This window comes from Spea bombifrons, chromosome 12, assembly GCF_027358695.1.
Source record: "Spea bombifrons isolate aSpeBom1 chromosome 12, aSpeBom1.2.pri, whole genome shotgun sequence".
Classification (NCBI taxonomy): Eukaryota; Metazoa; Chordata; class Amphibia; order Anura; family Pelobatidae; genus Spea; species Spea bombifrons.
The window spans coordinates 29,027,453-29,050,758 of record NC_071098.1 but is presented as its reverse complement, the minus strand read 5'-3'; the positions used below and the strand labels follow the sequence as shown (position 1 = coordinate 29,050,758).

The window sequence follows — 23,306 nt, the reverse complement described above, 5'->3', positions numbered from 1 at the left end:
ACAGGTAGCTGCATAACTCCCAAGTATACCACTTTAGGAGGGACGGCCCTATTTATATATATATATATATATATATATATATATATATATATATATAATATGTCCCTTTTTCCTCCCCTGTTGCCCCTGTTTTCTAGGAGTTCAGAATGTTTGCTGGGTATGAGGGGATCGCAGGGTTCTACAGCCCTAAAAGTCCCAATAATGTGTATAGAAACAGCAGGAAATGTTTGTGTCAACAATAAAAGTACACAATTCACATACGTTGCAATTGAAAGGTCACATGAATCCACACCCATAAAAGAAAAGCGTCCTGTCCATTTAAAATACTGGGAGGTATGGTATCTATGATGTACAGTACAGAAACAGCTGATCCGACCCACGCTGGAGTACTATAGACACATCTTAGGTATCTGTGGAGGTCACGATAGACCCCTTATGCGCGATGGGCATAAGGTCAAGTTGTCCCTGGCACAGACATCTCTCGCAGCCCCCCTTGACCCCAAACGGCCAGCTATGACATCATCAACCATCAGCATGAGACTGCTGTGACTCTGGTAGATGTCTGTAATGAAGAACGAAGCTCCAGCAATAGGAACCTCATCCTGTGCCTGCAACAGTAAAGAACTTGGGAAGGGTACCTAAGAGTGTGGCTATATATATACACACACACACACACACACACATTCATATACATACACACGTTCATATACATACAAACACATTCAAATACTTACACATACATTCATTTACCTTCACACACACATAAACACATACATTCATATACACACACGCACACATACACATGTATACATATACACATACACATATATACAGACACACGCACACGTCCAGGCCGTGTTTTTCACTATTTGGCAGAATTGCATCTCTACAAGGAACATGAAATCATTTCCATCTGTGACGCTCAGCCATCCATCTGTCTCCAATCTGTGCCGTTTGCCGTCTTCCCTCCTCCTTTTCTCTGTTCCCTGGTTTTTCGGGTAATAGAGCGCTCCGAGCCTCCGAAACTACGGCTTCGCAAGGCGGAGGGGTCGGGTGATAACTCGAGACGCGATTGACAACCCGAGACACCCAGGAAGTGGAAGCGCAAAACATATGTCATTTGGTCGATTCGGTGAACCGGCGGCTTTCCTGCCAGAGCCTAATGGGAGTATTATCCGATCTGCTAATCAAATAGTCCGCTGGACCTGGTCTAACGTCATTATAGCGCAGGCTACAAATTGTTACAAATGTCTGACGTGTGCCCATCCTTCCTTCTTAATGTCAACAGGACTACAAATGCAGATGAGAAGCTAGAAGGGCTGCGTTGGTTTAATCCGGTTGTAATGCATATGATAGCGGAGAAGTCCCTTTCCTTTTTCATGGTGTCCCCCTCAGAATTCCCCGGGGGTATTCTGCAAAGCCAAGCCCCCCCCCCCCCCCGTGAGCTCCTTGAATCGTTATATGCAAGTAGCTGTATTTTAAAGTTTAAAGGGACACCCCGGCCATCCTGTACACATTAATGCGTATGATAGCTGAGAGGTCCCTTTAAATTTAAGTGGTATCCCCTTACCTATGCATTCATTATTCAGGGGGGTCCCTGGCACAAGGCAGTGTCCCTTTAAAGGGTGTTTTTTTATGAGCATAGGAGTAAAAACACATAGGACCAGTCTTTCAGGTTTTCCAATATTGGCTTTTAATTGCCCTCAAGTCTTCCCGAGTTGAAATTGCATTGATGATGGCAAAAACAAAAAAATATTACAAACAATTTCTCAACAACAAAAGAAATGCAAGCGACACCGAAAGCATATTAACCATAACAACAACAACAACAAAATAAGCCGAACAAATAAGAAATTAAACAATTTTTCCCCCTTTTTCAAGCATGTAAAAAGAAACATTTTCCTGACTCTCAGAGAAGTAAAGGATAAGGAAGGGTTAATCAGGTCAGATTTAATGTTTAGTATCTAATACTGCAATCCCATTCTTCACGTGGCACGGCGCTGCTTTAGGCACGTTATTCACCAATATTATAACGATATCTGGCGTTAAAGGGACCGTCAAGAAAGTACAGAGAGGCTGCTTAAACCCTTGCTGCAGTGCATGATGGGAGTGGGAGTCCCTTTAAATAGACTGTGGCCACCTTGGGACCCCGGAAGATGTCGTTAATAAAAGGGTCCAACTAAAATACTCTTGTGACCGTCTGGAGATCGGAAAATTATAACAGTTTGGTCGCTCTTGCCCAAAGAGACAGCCTCTGTAATCAAAAAACCTTTCGTACAACCGCCACGCACCAGTATTATCGTCCATATTTTGGATTATTCCGCTGAAAACATATATTTAAGCTTGAAGAGGGAAGGGTTTGGTACGAGGCACGCCAAGATGCAATGTATTCAAAAACATAACGGTAACGGGAACATAAAATAAAAAACCGGCCATACTAAACGCAACTAGAAATACACAGGGAACGTAGAACGTTTGAATTCTTCTATGCTGTCCCTGTGTCGGGTTTCGCAGTCCACGGGAGTCAAACTCGCCATTGCAAACACAGCAATTTCTTTTTAAAGGGGGGGATTCGTTCAAAGTGTCCGGTGAACATTGCGCATGTCCTTTAGTTGGCTTTGGATTAGAAAACGTTCACCGTAACCCTTGTTGTCAAAAGTCCCTTCCCAGGTACTTATCGGTGTGAAGAAAAAAAAACAAGAAGAAAAAACAATATATTTGTGCATGCGATTATATTGATTGTCTAAGTGCAGCCCTGTTTTAATTTAAAGAGTATGGTGTTCATTTCGAACGTGGGAAATGCGATATTTAGGGTGCTGAAAAATATGTTAACGCCGTGAAATGAAAGGGTTAAAAAGTAGTGACATTTAAAGAAGCAAATATATTGGAAGAATACAAAAAAAACCACCAAAACTGCAATGTGTTTGCGGTCTGTAGGTTGGTAATGAACTGCGAACATCTGAGTGTCTAAAGGGGTGGGAAATGCAAACCTATCGAGGGAGTACCCTTAAAGGGTTAAGAAAGCCCTTCCGGCTAATGCTAAAGGATAGGATCTTAAGGAGCCGCTCTGGCAACGTTACAACAGAGGAGCAGCAAACAGAGGCAGAGCTGCAGCCTAGAAGTGATAATTAACCCAGCGTGCGTTCTCCAGCCTTCTGGCGTTCACAGGGTTAATCAATGCCAGAAAAAAACAAATATATTGAAAAATGAGAAACGCTGTGAATTTGACTAGTGCAACGCAAAGGATCGCTGCGATTTGGCAAGTATCAAAATGTATAGAAAAAATTGCATTGCTTTGCTGCATACGTCACTAGAAGCACAAAAAACAAACGTTCCCCACAAGCATGTAAGGCACGAGACGCACAAATGGCAATCCTCAGCTCTCCGATCAACGTATTCGCACGCCTCTCTTACAAGCAACACGCGTGCCCACGAACCAGCGGTCTGTCTGAATTCCTAAAGCAAGTCCTCTCGTCTGAAAACCAGCTCTGTAACTGCGGGATTGTACGTGGTTGGGATTGGGATGACGTGGTTGTGATGCATGAATGAATCCGCCTGTAAGCCAGGCTTTCGAGTCCAGTGTGTGTTCTTGTTGAGAGAATGAGCCCTGTATCGCTCCCGGGTCGTACGGAGATCGGCGTAAGGGGAAGCCTCCGCGTTTTAGGTGCTCTTGAGGTTGAACAAGGCCAAAATATCCAGGAGAGCCCCGCGGATGTTTTCCCCAAAGCGGTGAGAATCCTGCGGACGGCAGAAAGTGCGGATCAGTCTGAAACTGTACAAACTTATAAATGTTTCTTAAGAATAATACATTTCCTCTAACGTAACGTGATATTTTATGTATAAAGCTGAGTACTGTTTTTTGATGGCCGCATGGAGGACATTCCCTGGAAAAGATCCAAGGCACTCACCGTCTCGTGGCTGGAGAACTTGCAGGACACGTGGAAATTGATAAGATTTTCACCGACGATAATGTACGAAACGCCATATCCATCATCGGCCACCTGGAAAAACAGGAAAGAGGTAGAACATCTGGCTGTCCGAACGGGGGGCTTCCTGGAAGCCGTTTGTTAATACGAGGACATGCGGAAAACAGAGAAACGCGCTCGTTAAGAAGTCCAGACGCTATTATGACTTAAACTATAACTTGATTATTACACATACAACCCTTTGCGAATAAAACAGAATGTTCAAAAATGCATTATTTTCATTAGCTCTCTACCCCAGGCCACGTCTTCTAAACTCATGCTCATGACAATGGATGCCATCGAGTTGGAGGTCTGAGGGTAAGAGGTAGACACTGTGACCCAAGACGTCAGCAATGACGCAACCCGGAAGGGAATGCCCGGTTGCGCGATCACCGCTGAAGAATTTAACAGTTTTCCGGCGTCCGCCGCTACAAGCTGTTACAGGAGATCGGGCAGCAAAAACAGCTTCTGCTGTCAGGGGTCCAGGCTGTCAAACTACAGCCTGATCTCCTGTGTAGCGGCAGGGATGTGTCCCTGCCGCTGCAAGAAGGGCAGGACGTACCGTTACGTCCATAGGGGATTCTTGGGATGCGGTTTTTGGACGTACCGGTACGTCCATAGGGGACTGAAGGGGTTAAAAAAATCTCTGTTTTGGAAAACGTGTGGCCCTTCACAGCCATGTTCTGGTACCCAGTGTAAAACGGGCAAAAAGTTTTACTTACAGGTCCAAAGCCGCCTCCACACGAGACATACTCTGGATGGTTTACCAAATCAAAGAGCTCTACTTGCTGAATAGGTGTCTGGCTGGTTGAGAGCCGCCAAGGCTCGGATAGCACCTAAATAAAAGAGAAACATCCGTACTGAACACTAACTAAATGGAAAGGAAACACGCATAAGAACAAATTCGGGGAGCTATGATTATGACTCGATGCAATGCTCTACCTCTTTTAAGAATGGAGAATCCACGCCGACATATTTTGATACAACGTAAAGGCAGAAGAGATGCCGATCGATTCCAGCTCCGGTCATGGCGTTACGGTAAAGCATCTGGTGCTTTTCTGCTGCCAGTCTGAAAAGTTTCAACCTTTCCTCGTTCTGTGAATGTAGGAGACGAAGAGAGTTTCCAGTTGGAATTCAGTGCAGACACAAACTACATACTGTATCAAACCTGGCAGAGTGAGCATAATGACATAAGTAGCAAAAGAACACATGCAACAATCCGTGTTGATCAGAGGGCCAGACTGGTGATGACGAGGCGGCCCTGGAAGGCCAGCGGCTGAGGACATAGATGTGCCAGATGGCTAGATGTGTGCTGCCACATGGGACATTTTGATGTCTACTGTGCTAGATGGCCTGGAATAGTATATATCCGAGTCTCCTTGTAAGATACTTATTATATTACAGATTTGTACATGTACAGGTCATGTTTCTTAAATATGCTCCTGGATAAAATATGGAACTTACCGTTTGAGATGGATCCACCATTGACTTGACAAAGTTCGAGGATTCAACAGTACACGAACGCACGGTTTCTGTTCTTCCTTCTCGGAAGAGCCTGGTCATTGACGCCTCGTATGTCAAGCAGAACTTTCCTTTGTCCTAAAAGATAAAAAAAAACAATTAGAAAAGAAAATAGGGTGTTAATTTTAATAATAATATGTGATGGTGTGTTCTAGCAACAATTCAATTTATGCAATTGCTCAGCACATGAATTATCCCCAGAGCGATTTAGTGATTGTGCAATTGTATGAATGAAAAGGTTATGCTTCATGCAGCACTTTGTGTCACAAGACATACTATTCACGGTCACACTTTTCCGGCTGTCATTAGAGAAAAGCATGACTTGGGAAAGACCGTTTCACAAAGTGAGCAACACAAGCCGGTCCGCGTTCTTACGGCAGAACCAGACTGGGGATGTTGGTTTTACTGGTTTTGGGGAGTTCACAGAACATGTAGATCTGTAAAGTGAACCCGGCGGTTAATACCATGAAAGAAATCAGGCATGTTAGTGGCAAGTCGGCCGTCGAAAAGCATAGCTTGGTAGCTGATTAGATCCGCCTTGTGACATGCTTGATACCTATTTTACCAAGTGGCACCCAGGTCTTTGCAATCTAGATGTAAAATGATACACTGTATAAGGATATACCTTTCGTGAAGAAAGGCGGTGAAGGTGAAGAGGGTGCGAGCAGCTAAACGGATCGCTGATAGAGTCTTACCCTGTAGTGCGCAAGCTGAAGGGCAATTTGGATGAAGGCATCGGGGCTGGTTTTGCACTTCTTTATCAAACCTTTGCCGAATTCTTTAAAGGGGAAAGCATGGAAATCCACGTCGTTTGCCAAAGCCTCGGCTACGCTCAGGGAATCGTGGATGACCTCCTGGCACTGTGAAAGGACCCGCAACAAAAAGAAATTATCATCACTGCTCTACCACAACACCTTAAAACGATGCCACGTACACACAACGTGGGAGAATAGCATTGAGCGAAAACATTATTATTTACGATGACTTAATCTCACGCCGGTGACCAGCATAACATTGAGTTTCCTCCCCAAACCGAAACAACCTTAGCCCTTTAAAGCCACAGATAGCGCTTCTGTGTCCCACCGCCTCTGGTTTCTTAAGCATTAACCTTTAATACTTCCATCTCTGGTCTAGGCTTCATGGTGGGACACCACGCACGTACCGAAGGAGCCATTCTCTCGTGATAATAGCTTTACCTCAGGGGAGATCTCCCACTGCATCCTCTGCGGTACGGGCAACGTCGAGTCGGCCTGACCCTTGCAGTGTCCGTCTTCATTATAGCCAAGCTGAAAGCAGTCGGTGGCCAGCATAGACTGTGACCGATAACAAAGAGGGGGGGATATTTCAAAGCCGACATATACAGTATGGAGAACTCCAATCGCATATGAGAAGGTAGAAGCACATCAAGTGCGCTAGACAATTATGAACTCATTTTACCCTACAAGAGTCATTTAATCACCAAAGCACTTGTCTAGCACCAGGCCACCAATGAAAAACCTTAATAACCTGTTCAATCATAAAAACACAATTTAAAACGAAGAGACTATATACAATGGATCAAACCGGCCAAAACTGTTTAAAGGAGAAACCAGGCCACGATAGGCAGTGTGTGTGTTTGTACCGATAAACAAGTTAATTTGTGTTTCATTACCTCCCACAAATGTCCCATAATAGGAGCATCGGCCCACGAATGCTCGGCGTTCAATCCCACCTTTCCGTTCTTGAACACAATCAAAGTGAAGGATTTGTCAAACCACCTAATGGATTAGAGAAAACGCAAATGTTAATTGTAGGATCCCGACAAATTCTGATACCAAAGAAACGTCGCCTGTAAATTCCAAGGACAAATTCCAGTACAATTATACGGGGTCACAATGTCTGCCCTGAATCCAACCCAGAAGACTGGGGTCTTCCGACTCCCTGTTCAGACACACCAACCTTTTTCTCTTATAAGGGGGGAAGGCTTCGGGTGACTAATCAGCTAATACCCTATGATTTGACCTCTTCTGACCTGTCGTAGCATTTTCCATGCAGAAGAGATTTCGCATAGGCGTCCAAAGATTTCACGGGATCCTCGGACCGAAGCCCCTGTTCGTCTTCGTCTAAAGTGACAAAGAAAGCGGCTTTCTCCACCAGATCCAGGGACTGTAAGTTCTTTCCACTCCGGAAATAAGCTTTGCGAGCTTTGGCCCAAGGGGTCCTTCAGTAAAAAAAAGACATGAAAACTATAAAAGCTACTCACTGGGGAAAATACATAAGAGAACCGCGGACTACATCATGACCCCGTTACAAAGTTGCGATGGAGCGCATGTAATGATGACTGAATGTGTTCCATGGATCAATAAATAGATGAATATTTTTTTTTTCCTCTTTGTTTTTGTATTTTGCTATAGCTTCGGTATTCTTTTCATGCTGTTGTATAGATGCATACATTGTTGTAGCAACAACGCTACCTCACTTGATTTCATTATTAAGGCAGTCGGTGGCCACCGGCGCACAAGTTGGTTATATTTCAGTCATTTGGATTTGGGGATAGGCCAACCTTTGGCTGCTGCCGGCATCCCAGCTACTCATAGGATACAATAATAATTAATATATATATATATATATAAATAATATATTATTATATTAAAGTAGACCCATAACCAATAAACTTGACATTTTTTAATCAACAATGTAAAAAAACAGTAATGATGACCTAACATGTGAAGACGTTCTCCAGAGAGAAAGCAGGCGGCTGGGGGACCTAACATTGGTTAGTGAGACAGGCAGAAGCCCTTTGGAAATGATGGTCCTGCAGAAGATGCCCACCGCAGAGATCCCCTACGTACCTGTCTCCGGCAGTTAGAGCGGCCAGTTTCTCTTCCCCAGGTTGAGGTGGGCTTGTGTCATCCAAGATGTGCTGAAATTGGGCCTCAAGTTCCTTAGGGTTGAGCATGCGTCCGCCGTGATACACCCACACTCTAAAGAAGCGGCCCTTGTGATACACCACAATGTGTTTGCTGTCCGTGTAGTGATGGATTGTATCTGCGCTTACAATGCCACGTGCAAGAAACGTGAAAAACGTTAGAAAAAACCTTAGAGTCACAACAGTGTCCAAGACATAAAGAGGTGTGTGTGAGTGTGTGTGTGTAAGTGTGTGTGTGTGAATGTGTGTGAATGTGTGTGTGTGTGTGTATGTGTGTCCGTGTGTGTGAATGTGTGTCCGTGTGTGTGTATGTGTGTCCGTGTGTGTGAATGTGTGTCCGTGTGTGTGAATGTGTGTCCGTGTGTGAATGTGTGTGTGTGTGAATGTGTGTCCATGTGTGTGAATGTGTCTGTAAAAGCACATATGAGAAGGAGATTTTTTATTATTGTTACAGAAGAGAAGCCCAGCACCCCTCCTGTTCTGTCCGCAAGAGCTTACAGTTTAAGTTGGAATATGTGCTACCAACAGAAGGTAATGGCGCTCATAATACGTGTTTAGTGGCAGAGAAACGTGATCGATCAGAAGGACAGCGAAGGTGATTCTCTGTGCACTCGGGGTGCAGTTAGATGGTGTTAGAGCTTCTCAAACAGCGTTAGCACAAATAAACAGCAAACCTCTTTCAAGCAAGAAAGGGCCCTTGTAAGTTACATTTCTCTTATTTTTTAGCCCACACAAACTATTAAAAATCGAATAAGCCTGGAAAATAACAATCCGTGTGGCTCAAAGCAGTTAGATCTGCGCGTTGGAATACGCAAGCTTCATGGTGTAGATGACAGATTGCGGAGGGGTAGTCGGACAGAATCTGCTTGAAAGGGCGCTGCGAGGTGCGACAGGCGGTTAGACGCTAGGAGTGTTCAGGACAGTTCCTACCTGTTTCCATTCCTGGAATGCGAGCTGTGCTAAACATGCGCTCGAACTGAGCTGAGCACATTGGCAAACAATCTTGGATCATCAGCTGTGTAGAGAGGGATATGGGAGCCACAGACCCACATGTACGAAAAGAAGTAAAGATGGAGGGCGAGGGGGAGAAGAGGAGGAAGAGCGGACACAATGTGCCACAGGTGGTTAGGTGCAGGACACACGCCAACATTAATAAAAGAAGCATGTTGGATCAGGAGGAACATGCATGGGTCCGGTAATGTGCATGGGGGGGGGGTAATGGGTGGGGGTGCCACAAAGTACCAAACAAACACAAAAGAACAAAACAAATAAAACGAAAGCGAGATGAAAAGGGGGAAAAAAGGGAGGTAAAGAGAACACAGTAATCAATAAAGACGCCCCACCGGCTCAAACAGATTATTTAAAAGTTAACATGTTAAGTTTCTATGAATTTAAATAAGCCTTTGCTCACACAAGCAGATCCAGACAAACAAACCTTCACTCCCCGGAGCTCAGGCTGCTAGTCTAACCGCCTTTATGTTCTGCACAACAGATTCGGAGCTTTCCTGGTATTGGTTTTTTGGGGGGGCAGAGGGAGTGAAACTCCCTTTTTTTATATGAAATATAATGAGTAAGTATCGAATAATATGAAACATTCAATTTTTGGGGAGGTTCGAGTTTTTTTCCTGTCACTCAATGACCCGATATGAATATTAAGGCCACCGAACTGTAAAATTGAGCCGGAAATCAAATGTAAAGACGGATACTAGGAGAAAAGGAGCGTTGTCGAGACCGTATCCGGGCGCTCCGAATCTGAAAGGGCAGAACGTAAATCAGCGTGGCGGCTTCACACAGAAATCCAATCAAAAGAAACCAAAAGATAAGGATTCTAGTCTTTGTTAGGCCCCGTTCACCATACAAAGGGGACGACGGAGGGGGACGAGTCTTGTTTTTTTGCCTGCCCACTCACCTGTCTCCTCTCCGGGTATGCGGGTGGTGTTAAAGGTGCGCTCCCACTGGGACGAGCACAGCGGGATAATAGATCCTGGGACCCTGCTCTGTACCCAGTTATAAGTGTAGGGGAGGCAGCATACAGAAGCATCGCGGACAGATCCATGAGGGGAGATAACACAATGCAAAAGAATTGATATTACGTTCTAGCTCAAAATCCCACCCGCTGAACCCTTCTGAACCATGACCTTCTGAACATTTACCAAAAGGAGCTTTTGCATCAGGAGTATGTATAACCGGGTGCTACCGAAAAGTGGACACCCTGAAGCCTGGCCAACCAACATGCTTGGGTTATCCCAAACCATTTAAGATTTATTGCCCAAGTGGCATCAGAATAATAGTTCTGCAATATCGCCAAAGAGCACAATAAATCAATACTGCTTAGGGGGAAAAAAGCCACCAAAGCCTAACGCGGAGAAGCCCCAGGCACCTCAATTAACTTTCATACAGTATTTTACCAAGAAACCTTAATGAACATCAAGCTTCTTGGTTAAAGGATATTTTGTAATATTCACATTCATATGTCTATGTATATATTTTTTTACAGAACTTTTTGGTGTCTGTGTATGAACACCGCCAAAACAGGAAAAAAAAAATGGCTCCCCACAGCTTCTGTGAAGTAATTTGCCAAATAAACTTTAGGATATTACAAAATAATCCCTTCTGTATGAGAATAGCTTGTTTTTATCTTCAAAGGAAGTACATCAAAATACATTTTATTATGTCCCAATTCTTTTAAGAAATATATCTATTTCATCACATCAAAGTAGAGAGGGGGGTATTAAACTAGCAAAACATGTGTATTTTATATGATGATAATATTCATTGGCTTTCAGGTGCATCAGAACTAAACCAGGACCAAAAGGTTACTTCTCCCACTATCTCTCTTTATAAAATTAGTTATAGATTTAACATCAGAGAAGCTGGTAAAAAAAAATAAAAAATAATAATAAATAAAAAACACTCTAACACACATCACATCTATAAATACCTACAAACACGTATTCTTACCGGTTTCAGCTCTTCGCGGCTGAGTTTGCGGCGGTACAACAGAATAGCGTGGACCGCGTTCCCTGCCCGGGCTGCTTGAATTGGCGTTGGGGTAACGTATAAAAAGTCCTATTTCCAAAATTAGGAGAGGGAAACAAAAACAATTACCTACAATTAAAACAATTAAGACAAATCCGTAACCCTTATGTATAAAACATCTATACCAAACAAGTTGTAGCAAAACTTCTGAGAGGGGATGCATATTAGTGGTAATACCTACCATTGCATAATAGTTGCTGTTAACCATTATGGGACCCCGGCCACACAAGTAAATATATTCTTCCCACCAATCGCTCACCTATGAAAAGAAATATAGAAGTTATTGCATTTTAAAAAATATACACAAGCACACAAAGCACTTCTTCCCGACACTGCGTATGGCTATTTATTTTTAAGACTAGAGGAACATAGACAAAAAAGAAAAGGAGAGGATGTATTAAAGTATAAAGGTAAAGAGCCCATGTTACCGGGCATTGCGACCTCCCAGCGGGACGCTGCACAGGCTTGTATTTGGCGTTAAAGAGAAATTCTGGGTTCTTACGTAGTTGGACGCCCACCAGGATTTCAGCTTCAGGTACCACTGCAGTCGAGGAGCCAGGTTCACTTCAAAATCCTTGGCCAATGCGGTCATGCGCTTGAACTCCTCATCATTCATCAGAGGCCTGACAGACTCCAGGTACTAATTAAAAGAACAAAATAAAACAGGAAAGCATAACCTTTGTATAAACAACTGGTACAGATAAGATTTATCCCAACACGCGGTGATCCGGTGCGCCTCTGAACACCCACCCTCTGCGTCGTATCCTTAATTTTTGGAACAGGGAGACGAGGAAGAGACGCCTGGTAACTGTACAGCATGGGCTTCCGACCTGAGAAGATCTTTACCAACGTCTGCAAAGAGGAGACAGAAAATATATATATTTTTAATGAACATGTGACTTACTTTGGTAAATCCATTTTATTTGTTGTGATTCATGCTACAAAGGGTCCCCCTTCAAAATCTAACCTATTTTTCTGAACTCCAGGGAGCGGAGAATTCTGCCAAACCATGTCTGGAATTGAATAGGAGTGCAACCAACTACCACTAAATTTTAATTACCCCTCGGGGTCATGGAATGCCAAACACATACTGCTGGGTAGTTACAACATATAAAAGAAAACGTAATCTTAAGTATCCTATCTAAAGTATTTACCAGCCATAGTTTGGTGGTGGCCGACATCTTGCCGTGCTGCTCGTACATCCAGCCGTGGTAGGACAGGAGCTGTTTCAGAATGTATCTCATGGTCATGATGAGCACAAACCAAAGGCCTGTAGAAAAGAGCAGAGCACTTAGGATGCTCTGTCCCTGATGAGATAGATAGCCACTGCAAAGACAAGAGACACAGTCGAGAACGTCAGAGAAAAGTGTAAGACAACACAGAAGAACAACGAAAAGGACATCTTGAACTCTAGAACGTTATTTCCGCACGCAGACCGGCCATAGATGACTAATACTTAAATACTAAGCTTTTTTATTTAATCAAGTCCGCCTTTTCTGTGTTATAGAGAAGGCATCCGATACATAGTATCCCATTAAAAATACATGGATGACACCAAGACAAAAAAAGTTACATACTTCACAGGAAGATGTTCTTTGATCTTTCCAATCATTCCCATGGATGGATCCACCCGGGCGTACATGGTCCCCATGATAGCGATCACGACGAAAAGCCAGCTTGACGGACTAGCTGGATAAACTCCAGTAACAAAACTGTTCTATATGGAAATAAAATAAAATACAACTTAAAAACGAAACGAGGTTTGTACTCAACATTTCTTGTTGTCTGGAGTATATGGGGGGGGGGGATAAAAATGTCTCCGCTTACCCTGAGCCGAGCAATCTTCTTCTTCCAGGAACGTAGCCCGGAGAGGTAGACCTGTTTCAGTGCCTCATGGCTCAGACGAAGATCAATGCCATCTGGAGTGACTGTGAACTGAAATGCCACCGCCTGGTGGGCTTCTGCCATTTTGACTCCTGTTGTGTGTTAAGCTGGAGAAGAACGAGAGACGGGCTTTCAGAATAAGCAAGTTACGCGTCTAATACAGTACAGATGCAGACCTCCGCTGTGTGGGAGTCCGGGAACACCATAAAGACTGCTTCTAAGGATGGAGAGAATTCCAGCCTTTCTAGATCATTCCTCGCTTTAGAAAGGAGAGAATTCCAGCCTTCCTACACGTTTTCTCTTTTTAGGATGGGCAGAATTCTAGCCGCCTTTTTCGTGTTTCTTAAAGGTGGTGCCGGGCTAAAAGTTTAAGGTGAAAGTGTGCAGGGAAAAAGTCATCAGACAAGGAATTCCAAACACAAGAGTCAGCTGAATAAAGTCAATAAACGGCTCCGAGGGGAACACGCGGCTTGAAGGCGTGTGTGGGATCTCACCGGGTGGATACGGGCAGGTACTGTAGAATACTACCGCAAATCTTACCGAGATTACCGGTAATTAAACTCCAGACAGCTCATATTCTGCGATGTATATTGTTGACCACTGACGAGGAAGCCGGGAAGCGGCCGTTAACTTGAGACCACGTTGGGGTCCGTCAAGAGATCTACACGGTATAAGTCGTGAGCAAAGTGTTGTTAAGTACTTGTATTAAATGAATCTGCGAGGATTGCAGTTAATCGGGGGCACTCCCAAAGCACTAAATCCAAAACTATGTCAGGGCAGGGTGCGACACGTAACGAGTGCAGGAAGATCAGTATAAACAACGACACATGGAATAATATAAACAGACAATTCTCCTTTTTTATGGTGAAACACCAATTCGTAATTTCATTAATTGTTAGTTATTATATATATTTGTATATATATATATATATATATATAATAATGATTTATTAATATAAATATATTAATATATATAACAAAAATGTATTAATATATTTATTAATAAATCATATATATATATAAATATATTAATACATTGTTGTTATATATATATATATATATATATATATATATATATATATATACAGAAATCAAGAGAACTATATATTGACAAATATCCAACCTCTAAAGAAAGGAATGTCCCGGAAATACTGAATTACTAACAAATAAATTCCGAAAAACAGTAACAGTTGCAGAAAGCAGAGGTGGAACGTATACACGGAATGAGTCTGCAGGCAGAGGGCCACGTGACGACAACTGTATGAGAAAATATATAGGCCAAAGGCCGCAGCCTACACAATGCACTAAACTAGGTAATGAAACACACACCCATTGGCAACATTCCCCAGGCTTGCAACACACAGGAGCTAAAGGTGCCGGATCCCAGCCCTGCGTCTATGGAACAAGCCAGGCTTTTCCGGTCTTGGACCATTAGCCGATTGGGCTGGTCCATATAGGAAGCCGTCTATAGCGCCAGCAGAGGGTGCTGCGCCAGGAGCCAAGAGCAATCGCCTTAACATATTTCCCATAAATCTATTTATGTATACATATCGTTTATATCATTGACATGGTAAGCGCATGTAGAACATAGTAGTGTAAGCATGGTACGGCTTATCAGATGGGAGTTAACCTGTGGTGTGTGGGGGGGGTATGACACTGTGTACATAGCTGCACCTGTACCATCAACACCATATCAACTACATCTAGGAATTGTATAACGTATCAATTCCTGTAACTGTAAGGGCAAACAGTACAATAATGCTAAGGGGCAAAGGTTCCTAACAGAACACATGTACATGTACACACGGACATCTCCACGTCCTAACAGAGGCAAGGTGTGGGGGCAGATCCTGGTGAAGTAAGGAGAGTCGCACCACCAAGTTCACCTTAGTCAACACAGAGTCGGTCACATCTCCACAGGAATAATTATCTCCTCCAACAACACTTTAGTTACAACACCCATCCGTCCAGCACCGTCAAACCGCCAACCACAGAAATGTTTTGGTATTTCCTAAACTGCGAGAAAAAGATCTGAACTATCCTGAGAGAGATTAAATGGACGTTGGGTTACAGCAACGACGGGTTTGGTAACCAAACGGACGGATCGGCTGCATGAAAACAAAGATGTAAGGAGGATGCCGTAAATATAAGGCGCGACAATCCATGGTCAACAGAAAATGGTTTCTGACCATTAAAACTGCGGCAGCTCGGCTTTTTTATTATTTTTTTATTTTTGGGTAAAATAATTAGAAAGGAAATTCATAGATTTGATTGAATTAAATCAATGATAACAATGATGTCACAGCCCAAACTTCTTAGCTGCAGAAACAGGGCCTGACGCATTGTCCGTACAAAGGCGACGTAACCAGTTTGCCCGGTCCCCCCCCCCACTCGCTCCGGGTAGAGACTACCCTGTTGCTAAGCAATAGAGATTTGGACCTTCAGCGTGTGCCTAATTGATGAAGATAAAGGCCAGTTTTAAGACTTATTAATAATAAACGCTCACAAGACAAACTGGTTTCAAATGCAGCGTGAAAATTGTGTAGCGGCGGCACTCTGACTGTAATTTAACCGTGCGTGAGCCTGCCTGGAGACAGTAACGTGCATGGACTACTTCTATAAGAAATTATTATTATTATTATTATTTTATATAGCGCCATCATATTCCGCAGCGCTGCACAATGGGTAAACGGGGCCTGACAAGTAGCATTTAACATTACACTAAAAAAATATTTAGGAGCGGTAGCTTCAGGCTTTCCGGGCGTTAAGCCATGCATTAAATATCCCAAACAATCCTTAGCACAGGGAGAAATAAATATATAATGGATCATAGATTATTATATATAATATATATTATATTATATATAAAAGGAAAGAAAAAACCCACACCGGCATGACGCAGAGATGAGTAACACATGCAAACTAAGTAAAGAGTTCAAAAGCACATTAGTTTATAATCAATTAACAAGCTCTTGCAAAAAAAAAAACAATCTTCAATGTGGAGCGAAAGCGTTTAAAGCGTAATTCATATGTTCTGGACTGACGGTAAAATTACGCAAGGACAGAGAAACGTGACGGTTCAAAGATCGACTAAAAACGGGAACGTTCTGACAACACAGGGATTCTTTTCCTCCATGAACTTCTTAAGTGGCGGAAGAGGTGAAGAATATACCGCCACTCAAAGGGTTAAACCAAAAAAGATATGCTAGGTATAGATACGTTAAGGAAGAACTGACAAAGTGATAAGAGGGCAGCGCGACGCCTTAGAAGCTGTACTACCAGGTGGATTTATCGCTCGTCTCCAACTTATCTAGCATTCCGCCATAAAACGATGTCCCGTTACTGCCGTTTTACTCCTTCCAGGCTTACCTTCTGGCGGAGCGGCTGAAGAGACGGCGCGTTCAGAGCGGCAGGTAGTGAGGAAGATCGCTCGGTGACATTGGGTTTTCACTCTAGCTTAGCTCCACCAAACAGGTTTGACGTGTTTCTAATAACGAGTCAACGCCTCACACATGTGAAGGAAGGGCAAACAAGCAAGTCGGATCCCATAGAGGGCGAGGGAATACTCGCTGGGAGGAGTCAGGTTAGGGTAACTGGGACCAGACCCCCCCTTTCCGTGCGACAGGTTAATCCGACTTGTCCTCTGCCCCATCAGACGGCATGGATTGTCTTTAAAGAGACACGACATGCCTAGCTTCTGGATCAGAGCCGCGGTGCTACAAGCTTTTGCGAGAGAGATAGCGGAACCACACAAGCCGCGTCAAGCGAAGAATAAACTGAAATAGAAGTTCTACCCTATCTCCAAAGCCAGCCAGAGGAATCCTTGGACGAGCCAGACTCAGACAGTACATACAGATAGATTACTCTATGGAGAGAAGGTCACATGGAGCGGCCGTGCATTTAAATGACGGAGAACGCATGAGAAATGCGGATCTGAAAAGTACCCGTCGCCGGTTCGAGCTAGATTTGTCTCTCCGAGCGCTTCCTGGAAACGGCTATTTTGTAGGATCGCAGAACCCGCAGAATATAGACGCGAGTGAGTAGCGCGGCTCATCCTACATAACTGCAATACCTCCACGTAACCGAAGAATGCGCGAGCGGGTGTAAAATTAGCAGACGGTACGGGACGTCACTCATACCCCATGGAGGAACGCAATCAAAATTCCTGAAAGAGTAAACACACGAAAACAGAGGAACATCTGGAGAAGACAACGTTTGCCGTGTAGCCTGGAGGCAGATTTACCCGAATGTAACAGGACAGGGAGGCTCATTAATGGGGCTCGAGTTGTGATGTATTCACTAATATGCTATTGCTGAATCAGAGAGATGACTCAAGAAATGTCCCCGCATTAACTACACAGGAGGCCAGCTCCGCTCTTTCCACAGCAGAAGCGCATTGAAGTCAGGGGGGGTCAAAACGTTCAACTCTCCAGCAAACGCTCGGTTTAAACGAGAACGCCGCTCAGGGAGCTCATTTATTAAAGCGAGAGTCTGTATGGGTTTCAGGATTCAGCTCCAATGTAAGAAACGTGGTAGGTAAATGGTTAAAGCCTAAACCCTGAATCGATGTATTCACAACCAGCATCGTAAATACCACAATATCATAAAGTGAAATAAAGATCACATACTCCGATTGCTTCTCTGTGGACTGGGTGCTTCTTGCCTGCCCTAATGCCTTTTTCCTCTCCTAATACCCCTCTTTTGTAGGGGCTCAGAATGTTTGCCGAGTATGAGTCTTCTGAATGCCTCACTCAGTTACACAAATAGCCACCAACAGGCCATAAAGCCACATCAAAGTCACTATAAAGCCCTGCCCACTAACCACACCGCCTAAACTGTGCGTCTCTGGTCATTTCAAATACCGGGAGGCATGAATTAAAGATCTCACGGTCTTTAGGTGTCTCTGAATCTTGTGCAAAAAAGATCTAATATTGTTTAATAGCAGTGGTTTCCTGGTGGTCATGTAAAGATTAACGTCATAGGTACCTCCTCGCCTGCATATTTAATAGCAGTCTGCAGGGGTATCGTGTATTTAATCGTCAGGCTTCCGGATTATTAAAGACTTTCCCGGAAGACCTAATTTTAGGATACCATGCGACTTGTCCCACCGACCTCCCTCGCAAGCAGGACACTGCTGCCTGGGGCTGTCTTATGGTTGTGCTTTCTCAACAGATACGATCATTGTCTCCGGTAACTATGTCTGTAGGGAAAGCCCAGGCATTATATTGCGTACCTACGCTACCATTCAAAAGGTTGGGGTCACTTAGAAATCTCCTTTAAATGGAATTCTGTCCATTAAAACAGCATTAAATAAATCAGAAATCCAGCGCAGAGGGGGTTAATGCTGTAAATGACTATTGTAGCTGGAAACGTATGATTTTTAATGGAATCTCTTCATAGGCATACAGAGGCCCCTTTATCACTCCCATCACTCCTGTGTTCCAATGGCCCTTTATCACTCCCATCACTCCTGTGTTCCAATGTCCCTTTATCACTCCCATCACTCCTGTGTTCCAATGGCCCTTTATCACTCCCATCACTCCTGTGTTCCAATGTCCCTTTATCACTCCCATCACGCCTGTGTCCCAATGGCCCTTTATCACTCCCATCACTCCTGTGTTCCAATGGCCCTTTATCACTCCCATCACTCCTGTTCACTCCCATCACTCCTGTGTTCCAATGGCACGTTATGTTCGCTGATCCAAGTATAAGTTAAAAAGGCTAATTGATGGTTAGAAACCCTTTTTGCGATTATATTACAGCCAGAAATGTCCTTGTTTTCCAAACTTTTGAATGGTTGTGTTTATATTTAGATATTTAGTAAATAGCGATAAAAAATAAACAAAGTTAATTGAATGAAAACTAACTACAGAAACAAAATACATGAATATAACAGCATTACACTGTTTCATATTTCAGCGTCTGCAACTTTCAGCCCTACTTTATACAACGTCCGGGGAGAAATAACTCCCTGTATCCGTCATTCTTGGTATAATGTGTTTATTTGACTCGGACGGACGGCGTTAGGATACACTTCTGCCTTACTTGTGTTTCATTTCATGGAACGTGGACCTGGACGGGGTTCTGATCCGAAGCATCTCTACAATGAGGACTGCTCCGGGAGTTTTCACGTTATCACCGGGGAGGAAAAAATATTCAGATAAAATACAGGGAGTTATTTCCTACGAGATAATGTATCGCTGCATTATCTATATATTTTTTATTGCGATCTACGTAACGGTTTCTGTTCAATTACTTGTCGTAGGTTTATCTCCAGCGCTAGATTCAGCCTGCAGCCTCCTCTCTGAGCACAAAAATAAAGAATTTTCACGTCTGGAATAATCACCACTTCCTTGTCCGGGTCGCTTAAGGTAAAGCAAGAATTTTTTACTTTTCACTTCGTCCCCTCCCCCGCCTTTTGTAGAAACAGCAGACATTTCTTTAAGAAACGTTCCGAGTGATTGCGCAACATTAAAAAGGAGATTATATACATAATGGAGTCAAATAAAAAAAGGGATTTGGGGCAACGGAACCGAGAAGCGACCGAAACATCGGCAAACAACTCAAAAATAACGTCTCTGTTTTTCCCTGTTTTAGCATAATTGAAGACTATGATGTCATAACCAAGCATATGATGTCATAACCCCAAGGACAAAGGGGAGCTGTAAGATTTTCTTGCCTCAGAGTTTAAATTAGACCCCCCTCTTGGGTGCAAGTGTGGAAAGCGATCTCATTGATTTCAATAGGAGTGCTTTCCTGCCGCTGATTGGGTGCCTCAAGCTGCCAATCAGTGTTGAGAATCGACAGACCACAGGAGGAGGGCAGCTGCAGCTTCTCCCTAATGCAATGGACTTATTTACTTTTTATTATTTATTGTTTTATATAGCGCCATCATATTCCGCAGCGCTGTACAGAATGCATATTAAAACAAAAATAATAATAAAAAAAATATAAAAGAGCAAAAAGTATTTTTCTTCTTTCACTTTTGATGACTTTATATTCCTTTAGACGGCTCTAACATGCATTCTATATAATATTATTATTTATTGTTTTATATAGCGCCATCCTATTCCGCAGCGCTGTACAACGTGTATATGTGCTTCGAATCATTAAGAGGTTTTTTCAGCCATGGAAACAGAGATAAAAAAACCCCTGCAGTCTGCATTATCTGGCCAATTAATAAAAACGAATGATTGTGACCCGATATGGAGGTAATGAGGATCGGCGGCCGGACTCCGTGGTGGGAACAAAAGCAAGAAGTGTACTCACGGGACGGGTCCACAAATAGCAGCGGCAACGGACGAGCTCCAAACAGGAACTGCGGGGCAAACGCATGCCTTTAACTATGAAGGGGCAGGCGTGGGTCGCTTACATCATCGAGCAGAGAACGGTCTTCTTACAGGAAATATGCTGGTTTTGTGTAAAAGCCACCGCGTGACATCATAATCATTAATCCACGGGCCGCATACCAGACGTCCTTTCCTCTTTACATTAACCAAGCTCGAAGTGCACCATATAACCCTTTCTAGCCCGGATGGTTTAACCCTTCACAACCATAGACGCACCCGGTAAACCACAACAATCTGGTCCTGCAGCACGCACCCGGTACCCCATTCCTGCACACTTTCTAGAAGAGCCGGCCTCGAGACTCTCCAAATATTAACCCTTCGATAGCCCGTTGTGAAGATTCGATGTGATGGCTTCCCAAACGGCCCTAATACCGGCTCCCATAGAAACCGTTACTTGTCATTATTTAAAGAGACACTTAATTGAGTCACCTACATTCAAGCAGGGACATCAACCATGATATACTGGGAGCAAAGCACCAACTGGGAGTCATATATGATCACAGCGGGAGAATAGAAAGGAGTCAGACTGTGTGACCCGGAGAATCTGCCCCTTCACCCTAAGACTGGGGTAAAAAGCCCTGAGACTAAGAGTTCCCAGGATGTTCGTTGCTTATTATTGCTTGGGGGGACTGGTAATCCCCCCCCCCACACACAACACATTGTGGTAACGCACAATAACAATCATTATTATTATTACACAGCATCTTCTTGCACGTGATATTCAAAACACAATAATAAATATATAATATTTATGTAAATAAAATATATTACTAGGAGGGTGACAGATTAGTGGAACAGCCTCCCAGCAGAAGTGGTAGAGGGTAATACAGTGAGGGTATTAAACATGCATGGGATAGACATACGGCTCCTGAAGACGAGACCAACGACTGATTAAGGTTTGAGTCTTTTACAGCAGTAGAAACGGGCGGCTAGACGGGGGCCGAATGGGGCCAATCTGCCTGGAAAATGTATGGTTCTATCCGGCTGGACCGGCCATCTGGCACACCGGACAAATGGGCCACCAGCCAGATATGCGGGGCCACCAGCCGGATGTGAGGAGCCGCACATTATGTGAGGTTAAAAAACGTAGGATGCGGCCGCGCATATCCGCCCCTCAACCTCTACATCGCCAGGAGGCCACCGGCCTTAAAGTGACAGAACACCTCGTCCTCGCCAGCCTTCATTATTCATTAACACGCCGGTGCACTTCTAAGCCCCACAAAGTTATTTATGGTGGGGGGGCGGGGGGGCGGGGGGGCTCACAGACCCCTTAAAGAAACAGAGGCCAACCGGACCCCAAAAAACAAAACACCTCAAAACAGCCACACAACCCACTGGGAACCGGCCTGTGACTCTTAAATGTGTAGTGACCCCTTTTACTCCAGGGGTGCCAGGGCCCTTCAGTCACAGCATTGGGGGGCAGGGTCTGAGGAGGCTTCAGTCACTGTGCTGAGGGGCCACTATTTAATAAACTGCCCCCCAGGACATGCCTTTTAACCCACAGACCCCCAGCTGTACCCCCTAACCCCCCGACATACCCCCAGGTGCTCTAAACACACCCCAGTGCCACCTCACCCTGGCTGCTGCTCTCCAGTCACAGGATGCTCAGAGTCTCCGCTTTTTTTCCCACAGACGGTTACCGGGGCTCATAAGCCTCTCCTGTCGTTACCGGGAGGGCTTCTCGGTGACGTCACACCGAGCTAGTGAGGCGAGCGACCGGGCCGAAGCGATGTGAGTGACGTTGCTGTGACGTCGCCTGGCTTCCCCCACGCCCTTGCAAAGGATGCAGTCACGTGAGCCCGTGCAGGGAAGGCTGTTACTATGACAACGCCTACTGACTTGTGCCGTAGCTGCAGCCGTAGATAGGGTGCCTGCGCTGCCTGTATTCTGATAAGGTGGGCTGCTTTCATTTGGGGGTTTCACGTTCTGACCATACAGACATGACTTGTTGGGCAAATTGGGGTAACCATGGAAACCAACTTTATTGGTTAAAATTTTGCCTGCTTCATATATCCTAACATTTCAAATGGGCCTGAGGGGTAATTTTGTTTCAGCGGGCGTGCCCTGGGGCAATTATTTACTGACACTGATAGCTATTTATGTAACTGAAGAATAGTTTATTTTGTTTACTTAATTATTTAATAACAACATTTTTTACTTTGTACCATAAAAAAACATAAACATAGAATCTGCCAGCAGATTGGCGCCATTCGGCCCGTCTAGGCTCCCATATTTCCTGCTGTAAAGACTCAAACCTTAATCAGTCGTTGGTCTGATTCCTATCCCATCCCCTCATTGGTTTTAACCACTACCTCCTCTGCTGGAAGCTGTTCCACTTATCTACCGCCTCTAGTAAAGTAAAACTTCCTCACATTACATATAAGCCTCAGACCCTCTGTTTTACCACTAATTGTATCGTTCCTCATTTCATAATTTTATTGGGATTAAAAAAACTAACACGATAATTATAATAAACTAAAAATAAAATATATTTTAGTATTAGATATCAAGGAGGGGAATGAAATGGAACTCTTATAACCCAATAAAAGTAATAACGGTATACATAGAGGTGAGGTATATATTATGCTAGTAAAGTACTCTTTTATTCCGTCCCAGTCTTATAAAACCAACCGTGACTTA

General features: G+C 43.9%; 1 protein-coding gene across 4 annotated transcripts; it reads right to left on the bottom strand.

The window, feature by feature from the left end:
* Window positions 1-3,238: 3,238 nt before the first annotated feature.
* Window positions 3,239-22,422, bottom strand: CPT1C (carnitine palmitoyltransferase 1C). Of its 4 annotated transcripts, none has more exons than XM_053452170.1 (19): window positions 22,242-22,422; window positions 13,261-13,424; window positions 13,011-13,150; window positions 12,588-12,759; window positions 12,184-12,285; window positions 11,936-12,073; window positions 11,615-11,692; window positions 11,356-11,463; window positions 10,304-10,391; window positions 8,318-8,513; window positions 7,498-7,686; window positions 7,138-7,243; window positions 6,683-6,799; window positions 6,182-6,346; window positions 5,430-5,564; window positions 4,908-5,060; window positions 4,688-4,801; window positions 3,909-4,001; window positions 3,239-3,738 (listed from the first exon to the last, which is right to left on the bottom strand). In XM_053452170.1, the coding sequence occupies exons 2-19, from the start codon at window positions 13,399-13,401 to the stop codon at window positions 3,661-3,663; spliced, it is 2,313 nt and encodes a 770-aa protein (XP_053308145.1). In that variant the 5' UTR covers window positions 13,402-13,424; window positions 22,242-22,422; the 3' UTR covers window positions 3,239-3,660. The 4 variants fall into 4 exon arrangements, with proteins under 4 accessions (XP_053308145.1, XP_053308148.1, XP_053308146.1 ...); XM_053452173.1 differs by lacking the exon at window positions 10,304-10,391 and adding an exon at window positions 9,325-9,409; XM_053452171.1 differs by lacking the exon at window positions 22,242-22,422 and adding an exon at window positions 20,587-20,683.
* Window positions 22,423-23,306: the final 884 nt, after the last annotated feature.